Raw genomic sequence first — 11,490 nt, 5'->3', positions numbered from 1 at the left:
GGTGGATTGTTCCCTATTAATCTTCTTGCCATCCCAACATTTTGTAACCAGTGCTAGATACTACCATGGGTGGTGCTCTATACGTACCCATATAGACAGGTAGAGAAGATCACAGCTAGCTAGCTCTATTTCTAGTCCGATGTCCAGTCCACTTTTAAAAATCCCAATCAATGGGACTTCCACATCTTGCTTAGGGAAATTATTTTTTTTGCCTTTCCTTCTCTTTGGTGCTATGCCATTCTTTGGGCATGTTTCAATTTCTTTTGCCAGTTCTTTTCAAGCGTGTTAGCTTGTTCGTTGGATTTTCTCTGCCTGCAAAGGCAGCAAAGAGGCTGAAGATGACCCCAGATAAGGTATCAAAACATGCCAAAGAAGAACTACAGCTCACTCAAGTGATAAATGCAGCAAGCAACACACATAAAAATAGACAATATACTGAAGTCAATGGGAGCTGAAGGCACTTGGCTCCCCAGAGGATCCAACCCCCTTTGGGTTTTTATGCATTAATATACATTTATTCATACTGTAAAAAGCAACAGAGGGTCCTGTGGCACCTTTGAGACTAACAGAAGTACTGGGAGCATAAGCTTTCGTGGGTAAGAACCTCACTTCTTCAGATGCAAGCTTCAGATGACTTGCATCTGAAGAAGTGAGGTTCTTACCCACGAAAGCTTATGCTCCCAGTACTTCTGTTAGTCTCAAAGGTGCCACAGGACCCTCTGTTGCTTTTTACAGTATGAATAAATGTATATTAATGCATAAAAACCCAAAGGGGGTTGGATCCTCTGGGGAGCCAAGTGCCTTCAGCTCCCATTGACTTCAGTATATTGTCTATTTTTATGTGTGTTGCTTGCTGCATTTATCACTTGAGTGAGCTGTAGTTCTTCTTTGGCATGTTTTGATACCTTATCTGGGGTCATCTTCAGCCTCTTTGCTGCCTTTGCAGGCAGAGAAAATCCAACGAACAAGCTAACACGCTTGAAAAGAACTGGCAAAAGAAATTGAAACATGCCCAAAGAATGGCATAGCACCAAAGAGAAGGAAAGGCAAAAAAAATAATTTCCCTAAGCAAGATGTGGAAGTCCCATTGATTGGGATTTTTAAAAGTGGACTGGACATCGGACTAGAAATAGAGCTAGCTAGCTGTGATCTTCTCTACCTGTCTATATGGGTACGTATAGAGCACCACCCATGGTAGTATCTAGCACTGGTTACAAAATGTTGGGATGGCAAGAAGATTAATAGGGAACAATCCACCACTGGCATGAAGTAGGGCAGGGGTCAGCAACCTTTCAGAAGTGATGTGCGGCGTCTTCATTTATTCACTCTAATTTAAGGTTTCGTGTGCCAGTAATACATGTTAACGCTTTTTAGGAGGTCTTTCTATAAGTCTCAAATATATAACTAAACGATTGTTATATGTAAAGTAAATAAGGTTTTTAAAATGTTTAAGAAGCTTCATTTAAAATTAAATTAAAATGCAGAACCCCCCGAGACGGGTGGCCAGGACCCGGGCAGTGTGAGTGCCACTGAAAATCAGCTCGTGTTCCACCTTCGGCACACGTGCCATAGGTTGCCTACCCCTGAAATAGGGGCTAGATTTCCTAATAGGTCTGTTATGTCTCTAATTTGTGTGACCCCCATAATTCCATGAACAGAGAAACTACTAAGCTCACAAAGAAATCCTTTATTTAATATGTGTAGAAATAAATATCTTGACCATAAACATGTTATTTTCTTCCTTGTAGGTTGCCAGAAACCCCCACCTATATATCAGACTCCACCACGTATTGTAGCCCTGAACAACAGTACGATGGAATTGGTCTGTACATTGAAAAATGACCAGCTTACCCAATCAGGAATCTATTGGTACCGATGGAGCAAGGAGAGCCAAGACTACCAGTATGTACTATTTTCAAGTGTTTTTCAGAAACGCACCATCAGCAACAACATCGACAAAGACAGGTTTGATGTGAGTAAAGCAATCTCTGGGAACTCATACACTCTGAAGATCAGCAAGCTTCAGCATTTAGACGCTGGCACATATTACTGCGCTGTCTCCCATTCCTCGGAGCTGCTCTTTGGCAATGGAACGGAGCTTAGCGTGGGTAAGTGCTGTTTCAGACTGGCCCATCCACTCCAAAATCTCACAGGGCTTGGCTGAGATGCTGCTACAATAGAAAGGTTAGAATAATAAAAATAACCCTGATAGAAAAGGTAACTGGGCACAAATCGGTGCCTAAATCCTGCTCGCCTTTCTCATTGCTTTCGTTGAGACTATCCACATGAGCAAGGCATGAAAGGTTTGGGCCCTGGAATGTGCTTGAAGAGATCCTAAAGACTATATTAGCCAGAAAAACCTGGCAGAAAAAGGTATAGCAATAACCGCTGGCTTGAATACGAGGCTAGACAAATTCAGACCGGAAATAAGGCGTGAAATTTCAAAAGGGAGGGAGATTAACCACTGGAACAATTTACCCAGGGTTGTGGTGGATTCTCCATCACTGGCAATTGTTAAATCAAGACTGGATGTTTTTCTAAAAGATCTGCTCGAGTTCAAACAGGAATTATTTCAGGGAGGTTCTATGGCCTGTGTTATGCAGGAGGTCAGACTAGATGATCACAGGTCCCTTCACAGGACTGTGTGAAATGTAGGGAAATTGCTTCCAGTGTTATAAGGCTGCTAATAAGTTGTCCATTGTCCACTGTCCATTTCTCAGTCCTGATCACAGCATGAGCACTGCTGTGCTCTGATCTTTGTTGTGTAAAGGAGCCTTTCAAAGGAACGCTACTAGACCTGGAAGATAGGAGATCTTTCTCTAATTCCAGTGCTGTTTTTGCTCTTAACTTGAATTATTTCCCCACTTGAGTTCACAGTTTATTCTCACGCACTGATTCTGTTTCTCACCTGGCATTTACTGATATCCTAACACCCCCATTAAATCCTGGGGGGGCTGACATCTATCTCAGAGGGTTGGTGACGGGATACTGAGCCTTTCATATCCAGGTCTCCCCTGGCAAGTCATGACAGGCTGATAACAGCCGACAGCTCTCACCATCCAGGGACTGCTTAGGACCCCGTGTGAAATGGGTCTCAATCCAGTTCCTTCTCCGTCACACCTGGCACACCCTGGCAACTTGGTTGGCAGTCTCAGCGGGGAAAGCGCTCAGGACTGATGGGGCCATGGAGACTGACCTACCTTCTGATTCCTAGAGCTGGTCCCGCTAGGTCAGAGCTGAGGCACGTTGGTGTATCTGTGTGGGGAAGCTCGCACTGCTGATTCCTGCAATCTGATCCAGCAGGACCCTGGTGCTGGGCTGATGAAATCTGTGGCGCTCCTCAGAAGCACAGGGTCCACCCGCCTGGCTCCGACTGCTGGTTTGACAGTGCTGCCTGTGTCTGTTCTGTGCGTAAACAGAGAATTTCAGTCCCCGGGGCTGTCAGGCCAAAACCTTTTGTGAGCTCTAAATTGAAATCGGTGGGACTTTATGTGGGCTTAAGGATCTGAGCTATATTATCCTATTGTAGGGCCTTTGAGAACCTCTTTGAAATTCTCAGGCATTCAGCAATACTCTTCAATCCACAGCCTCTCCACTATGTAGCAAAGGGTAGAAAAAGCACTGCACTTTGATCACAGTACATGATCATGTGCTTAAAACCATTCCTCGTGGCTTCACTTTGGAGCTATGTACGTCCTAAGGTGATAAAAACCTTCAATCTAAAGTGTATGTTTAGCAGGGGTATAATTATGGTCATTGGCTTTAAAATGTTCACAGTCTTCCATCTTGAAGAATCCCCAGTCCTTGTTGCAAATAAATACACTGGCATTTACTGCCATTGTGTTGGCTAAGTGTGTCCCTTTTCTATCCTTGCTTACTTGAAAGAAAAGCTCTTTGAAGACAGAGGAGAATTACCTGAGCAGCTATAGTAATGCGCCCTACACAAAAACTGTGCTTTCGAAAACATGGTGCTGTCATCCAGTCAGAATGAAAACATTCAGATTTAAAGCTAAACCCTAAGAGATTTAGTTAAAGAAACAGGGGTTCCCCTATCATGTGTAAGCAAAATCACGCTTCCCTGGGAGTTTTTTCTTTTTTCCTTTGGCATCCGTGACAAAATACTCTTTGATTTCACTTTTTAATGTCTATTGTTAAGTAGTTTAACAAAAATAGGAAAGAAGTTATACAGGTAAATCCCAATGATCCAGATGTCTCACGGGATATCTGACACTTTTGGCATGTCCATGTCATTAAAATAAATTGTAGTTTCTATATGAATTTCAGTTCCAGAGGGAAAGAAATGAACTTTGGATAGCCCAGACTTTTCATTAACTGATGTTTGAATGATCAGATTTTATCTGTATTTGTATAATGGGGGGAGGCGTGTTTGGGTGATTGGTTGTTTTTTGTCATTAGAGGTTTTTCTGGCCTGACTTCTTAGAGAGATAAATATGTTAAATTATAACTCATATAGTCAATAATAAGTCACAGGCCTTATTTAATCACTGTTATAGTCAGCAAAAAACTACTCCAAACAGAGCTTTCTATACGCTGACAAGGGACCAGAGTCGGAGATGTTTTGAATCCCCTTGGGATGGTGCTGTTGCTATTGGTTTGATGTGATATGTACGTGGATACTACCATGATGGATATCAGGCCAAAACCTTATGACAGACGTGGAAAATATTCAGTCCATATTAGACTGAAGACAATGTGAGCTGAAGTTAGATTAGCGAATTTTGCAGGATCGAGCCCCAATATAGGGTTTTGTGCAGAAATATATTTCTGGTAGTCCCCTCCCCCCCACCCACCCACACACACACACACTTTCTCAACTATCATGGAAAATAATAACCTGTGATACTGTAAAATGCAAGATATGGTTTGGAAATGTAGCAGAAAATGTGTTAACCCAATCTTAGGGCCAGATCCTATAAATACTTATTACAAGATGTGGGCTATATCCAGTGGTAAGTACTATTCCTGGTAGGAAGTGTTACAGCTCAGGAGATAGCTACCAGTATGCTTCTTCCACCAGGACAGCATGATATCACTGCCCTTGTTCATTCAGTATACTGTAATACTGGGCATTTCTTTAAATGCTATTGGCTAGATCTTGCTCTCTTTACTAACACTGAGTAGTACCTTATTCACTGAAATCTGGGGTCCTGTATAATTACAAATTCACCTACCAGATATGGGCAGAATTTGAGGTCATTGAAATTCAATGTGACAGTGATGTTCTACTGGATGTTATTCAAATTCTTCAGAAACTTAATGACTAGTAATTACGGTGTTTAGAAAAATAATGAAAGGGCCCAATTCTGCACCCACACAGCAAAACTCCCATTGAATGGAATGGGAACAGGATCAGGTCCCTTCACACTAGTTATTTTCCTAAATATTTAGAGGCCATTTAAAAAAAAAAAAACACACACACACACACATGCATTCTAAGGCCAAGATCATCAAAAGCAACTAGTGATTTAGGATGCCCTACATCATGACTCACCCCACCTTATCCCCACCCTACCTATCATCTCTAATTCGGTATTGAAAAATCGACTCCTGTCACTGATCAGCCCGCGTTGCCCAGCCTCTATCATCCCCTTGTTAAATTTTCAAACAAATACTTTCATGTTTTCACAGTGTTTCCTGGCAGGCTTGGGAATTGCTCCCTGTAAACAGGGCCGGCTCTGGCTTTTTTGCCGCCCAAGGCAAAAAAGCCTCCCGCCGCCCCTGGCCCCCCCGGTGGGGAGCACAGCAGGGGAGGGTGCTGAGCCTGGCCGCGGCCCTGCTCTTGCCAGCCGGCCGGAGCAGGGCGGCGAGCCCACCCCGGCTCCGCTCTCCCCGGCAGCCGGAGCACTGGGGGGAGGGCAGCGAGCCCGCTGTGGCCCCGCTCTCCCCAGCCGGCCGGAGCACCAGGGGGAGGGCGGCAAGCCTGCCACGGCCCCGCTCTCCCCGGCTGGCCGGAGCACCGGGGGGAAGGCGGCGAGCCCGCCATGGCCCCGCTCTCCCCAGCCGGCCGGAGCGCCGCCCCCTTCCAGGTGCCACCCCAAGCACATGCTTGGTCCACTGGTGCTTGGAGCCGGCCCTGCCTGTAAACATCCCCAAAGCCACCTCATTAGCCTCCTTCAAAACCCTCCTTAAAACTCTCTTTCGTCATGAGGCTTCCAAGAAACGTGACAAAGGTTATGCTGCTGGTGTGCTGGGTGACCAGAGCCTGCCGACCAGTATTGTCTCTGCTGCCTTGTATGCCTCAGTCAACCTGTCTATATCCATCTGACGATGCTTGTTTTGGAATGACATTATAAGCTCTGTGGGTCAGGAGCCATCTTTTTGTTCTGTGTTTGTACAGCCCCTAACACAACATGGTCCTGGTCCTTGACTGGGGCTCCAAGGTACAAATGCTAATAATAATCCATGAGACACATTAAAGGGCCTTGCTGTTCAGAGAGTAAATTCTTAGTATTGTTTTGAAAATCAGGATCCTTTAAGGTGTCTCAATCTGGACACCCAAAATCAGGGTTCACTTTTGAAAATCTTGGCCTAAATGTCAAAACTCCTTGTCCCATATTATGATCTAACCACTTGCCAAGCCTCAACCTTTTCTATACAAAGTTATTGAGAGATACAAGAGTGCACCAATTTTGTTCATTTGGGGTTTTACAACAATTCCGTTCATTTGGGGGGGGGTTCCTTTTAGCCCTAAAGATTGTCAAAGATTTTTCCTCATTACTCTTAGTGTGTCGTTTAAATGTCTTCTGTGCTATGTCACATTAATCCTATTTTCATCATTTCAGTCGACTTTTTGCCTTCCACTGAAAAACCTACAGAGAAAACGCTGCCCCCAGCAAAACCCAGGTGCAAAACCTCCAACATAACTCCTGCTAAAATGAAAGGTAGGGCACTGCCTTTCGCTGGGCATCTTTGCAAAATGTAGCGTGGACCAAATCGATCCTGAGTGCAATTCGGTTTAAACCAATGGAGTGTCACTAGGAATGAAGCTGCCTCAATATATTCCATTTTCTTAGCTGCTCCGATGTAACTCTGGAGTGACTCCACTGAAGTGGAGGGCACTCTCTGGGCCCTGACACAGAGTCATGAAACACTTCACTGAAACATGCAAGGTATATAAAAGCACAGGGATCTGGTCTCTCCCCTTGATACAGGCACATGACTCCCACTGATGCTAATAGCAGTTATGTTCATGTCTGTGTCTGACAGAGCCTGGATCTATGGAGAAGTGGAGGGGTCCCATGGGGGCGGCAGGGAAGGGCAGGACTGTATCCCTGAGGTAGCTGAGCCCCCTTCTGCGTGAAAGGGGACAGATCTGTGTGTGGATCTGGAGACACAGTGCCCCCTCCCATGCCTCAGGAGAGTTTCTGTCAGAGGTATTGTGTGTAGCCGGCATAGTCTGCCAGCTGCTGCTGTTTTCTGTAATACGCACTGTATGTTTCTTTTGGTTTCTAGGTTCTTCCTGCAGCGGCTTCATCTGGGCCCCATTAGTGGCATGTGCTGTTATTTTACTGCTGTCTCTGGTTGTTGCCATCCGTCGCTTTCAGCGTAAGTGCTGGGCACAGCAAATGGGTCACGCTGCTCCCGGATCTCTTCACGCCTCTGAGGGGGGGTTCTCCATGCGTGGAACTTACCTTTCTTGCTCAGAAGGGGGCACTCTCCCTTGACCCAGCACCCTGCAGAGAGCCTCTGGTGGGTCCAAAGATCAATTTGGGAAAGAAGCAGAGGATGGGGGAGACAGGTCTCGCAGGAAACTCATCATCCACCCCAAATCCCACAGGGACCACCCCCCCCAAAATGCATGCAGCCTGGGGCTGTGTGCACACATATCCCAGTGGTGAATGTGTTACAGGCCCCCTCTCTCCGCTGATCCACGGAGAATATGCATCTGTTACAACCCCCAGCTACAGCGCTTCAACTGCTCACGTTTTTAGCTCTGGAGGTCCCCAGTTCAATCCCAGATGCATCAGCCAAGATGGCGGCCCTCACACATTTCTGCTCCTCATCTCAGCATTGAGGAGCATCTGCACCCTTCAGACAGGGCCTCAAGGAGCAGCTGCAGGCTGGGAATCCCTCGCAGGACAGCTCCAGCGGGAGAAAGGGGAGGCAGAGATGTCTGGGAGTGGGAGCAGGGAATATCAGGAGTTCAAGAGAGGCCCTTGTGGGGTGGGAGTGCTAGGAGCCAAGGAACTGTTCTCCTGACCTGAGCTGTTGCCTGTCTCCTTTCAGGCCTGCGCAGGAGACTGCGGCTTCACTTCAAGAAACAGTAAGTGCTCTTGGTTGCGTTCTGCAGCCCCGTACGCTGCAAAGAACACAGCTGTGCTTTTCTCATGCGTGAGCTAGGGCTAACAATCCCACGAGGTGCTGAGCACCTCCTGTATGCTGCTGTGTGTCTTCAGCGCCTGGTAAAGTAAGTGGAAATTGAGGACTCTCAGCACCTCACAGGAAGCACTCAACACCACACAGAATTCAGTGTGTCTGTGCAACTCCTTCGACTCTGATAATGAAGGCATCCCATAGGAAAGGGAAGTAGTCTGTATGTTTTCCCCTCTGGCTGCCTCCTGCAGGGTGGGTTAGTTTTCACCCCATTATTGCTAGGCCCAGAAAAGGCACTTTCTCTTTGTTTTCTCCCCAAGTGTTGGCTGTTTCATGTGCCGAAAGCTTAAGCATGGACCTGTTATCACTAGAGATGGGCTGAAAGCAAACTCTCAGGCCAGAACTCCCTTCCCCACACCCTCGCCACAGCTTCAGGCATCTGGACAGAATATTGTAGCTAGATCCTCAAATACTCCCAACCTCGGAGGGGCTCAGATCTGAATCAGAACTTTCAACTCAGGCCCATCTGCAGATAGCACTGAATGGTCCACAGAGACGTAGGACACGTCACACGGCAACAGACCAGTTCCCAAGTTGTGCCTCTGGCAAACAAGATCCAGCCTGTACAAACTTAGTTGGAGTCTCTCTATGCAGGAGCGGTGCCAGGGTTTTTGGCGCCCTAGGTGGGGGTCCTTCCGCGCTCCCGGTCTTCGGGGCACTTTGGCGGCGGGTCCCGGAGCGAGTGAAGGACCCGCCGCAGAATTGCCGCCGAAGACCTGGAGCGCGGAAGGACCCCCCGCTGCCGAATTGCTGAGGGCAGCAAAATGCCGCCCCCCCAAATCCTGGTGCCCTAGGCGACCACCTAGGTCACCTAAATGGAAGCGCAGGCCCTGTCTCTATGCCTTGGCCACATTTTAAATCCTGCCCGAGCAGCTGGATATTCTGAGAGCTGCTCTGGATGTGGTTTCTTCCCCTGTACGTGACAGGAAGTGAGTAGTGGCATGTGGGCAAAACTCAGCACAGTTTATCCACCCAAAAATGATGTTCATCTACAGCTGCTCCCCTTCTCAACCAGCAAGGGATAACTGACTGCGAAGGAGGCATGACTGTCAGCCACTGAATGAAAGTAAAAAGGAAGAGCTGGCCTTTATGTCCAAAGATGCCTGGGAGATCTGTTCAGCTGAGGAACGGTCTCCTAAGGGAGGGGGAAAGGAAGCCCCAGAAATCTGGCCATTTAACGCTACCCTTGCTACGCTGGGATAACAGAGTAGCAGGGGGGTGGGCTAGAATGATGAACCACAGTGACAGTCTTTCCATGATAGCAGAGCCATGTGAAAATGTTCCCATGGGCCCTTGGTGAACCTTAACAGAGGTTGTTCACAAAGCAGAAAAAAATCCATGAACTTCCTCCTCCTGAAAGTAGGACTCTCACTCCAGCTCCAAGAGCCACATCTAGCCCCACTGAGCTCCAGAGGCCTGTGCACCTTCTCTGCCCTGCCCTGCTAGCCTGTCCCCTCACCTGCTTGGCTCAAATGGCCCCCTGCCCCAGTCATCAGGACTGCATTCCAGGTGGCTGCCTCCCTTCATCCAATTCTTGCTGCCCCCCACCCCCAGTCCATAGGAGTCTGCTGGGTGGACATGCCATTCCAGTAGGGCAGCGACAGAAGGAACACCATCTCCCACTGCAGTAACGGCTAGACTTATCTCAGGAGCTGGTAGTGCCCCAGAACGTGCTCCCCAGACCTTGCAGTTTAGGAGAGTGTCCCCCCCCACACACACACACTCCCTCTGTTATTGGCTGGGGAGGGCTGAGTGCATTCTGCTCCATGATCACGATGCCACTTATGGATTGGGAGGCAGCAACCAGTACTGGGCAGCCCCCAGAGAGCCTGCTTGGGAAAGCAGCCATCTTGTGCTCCACCTTGAGACTAAGGGAGAAAACCACCAAGTTCCATACAGGGCCCTTAAGACATTGTCTTCAGTGGGATTGCTCATGTCAGTAAGGCAAGTGGGATGTAGACTCTGTGCTACAGAGGAATCAAGCCACAGAAAGGCTTGCTCGGGTAGCTTTGCTTGTGCAGCCCTCGTTGATGTAGGATCAGCACATACCATTGTTAACTGTTGTTCTGGGTCACAAATGACTTGCTAGCTTAGCACCATCATGTTTGATTGTTCATTGTTCTCAGTTTCCCCTTTGCCAGGCTGTTTTTTGTTCATTATTACTAGGACTCTAGTAATGCATAGTCTGAAAAGGGCAGTATTTTCTATTTTGTTCCTGGACTTTGGCCCAGACCCTCAAAGTATTTAGGCATGTAAATCCCACTAGAGCCAATGAGAGTCAGGCACCCAAATACCTGGAGGATCTGGACCTTTGTGCTTTGCGGCATGTACTCTTTGCCAAGAGAATTAACATCTTTGTATCTCCCGGTACTTTAGGGTTCTTAAGTAAGATGAATACCTGGAGGATTCTTCCATGTTGCACATCAGATAGCTACTGTAAATGCCACACGAGAGCAACACCTGGAACACATGAGCCAGGAGGAATGTTATGGAAAACAATCTGAGACTTGAAATGCAGAGTAGATATTTGTTCTCTGGGATTTACCACAGTTATATTTAGTATTCTCTCACTTACTACAGCTTACAAATTGTAGGGTCAGGTCCCGCAAAGTGCCAACTGCCTCCTGCTGCATGCCTTCAATTCCTTCTAAAGTCATCGGGCTTTGAGGCTCCTCGGCACCTTACAGGAATAACCGCTGGTTTGCTGGATGTATTGTCATGTACAATATTGTGTAAATAGTGTTTTTGTACAATGTACTGAAAAATTCTTCTGACGAGCTTCATGGCACTCTGTACATTCAATTCCACCTAATAAAATAGCGTTTGAGCGGATTTTAGATTCTTTTTTTCTCTTAAAGCCAATTGATTAGAATTTTATTGAATGTGCAGGTCACTTTCAGAACAGCCTTTTGTCAGAATCGATAATTCACTTATCTAGGAGGTTGAGTGGTTCTCAATATATTTATAGAGCTCGGCAAAATTTTATGGATGAATAGTTTATTGACTGAAAAATGCAGCTTCAGACCAATCAAAACTATTCACGAATGTGGATCAAATTTGGCAAACAGTTTCAACGGGGAAAAAAATGTTGTTTTT

The 11,490-nt window shown here is 46.8% G+C and overlaps 1 protein-coding gene across 1 annotated transcript; it reads left to right on the top strand.

Annotated features, from left to right (window-relative positions):
- The first annotated feature begins 1,696 nt into the window (after nucleotides 1-1,696).
- Nucleotides 1,697-11,490, top strand: LOC117878371 (T-cell surface glycoprotein CD8 beta chain-like). The gene is made up of 5 exons (XM_034772543.1): nucleotides 1,697-2,108; nucleotides 6,804-6,902; nucleotides 7,474-7,566; nucleotides 8,248-8,284; nucleotides 10,771-11,490. Exons 1-5 carry the CDS (start codon nucleotides 1,697-1,699, stop codon nucleotides 10,781-10,783), a joined length of 654 nt encoding a protein of 217 aa, XP_034628434.1. The 3' UTR covers nucleotides 10,784-11,490.

The sequence above is a fragment of the Trachemys scripta genome, chromosome 5 (genome assembly GCF_013100865.1).
Source record: "Trachemys scripta elegans isolate TJP31775 chromosome 5, CAS_Tse_1.0, whole genome shotgun sequence".
NCBI lineage: Eukaryota > Metazoa > Chordata > Testudines > Emydidae > Trachemys > Trachemys scripta.
The sequence above is the reverse complement of the archived record's forward strand: the minus strand, read 5'-3'. Positions and strand labels throughout refer to the sequence as shown.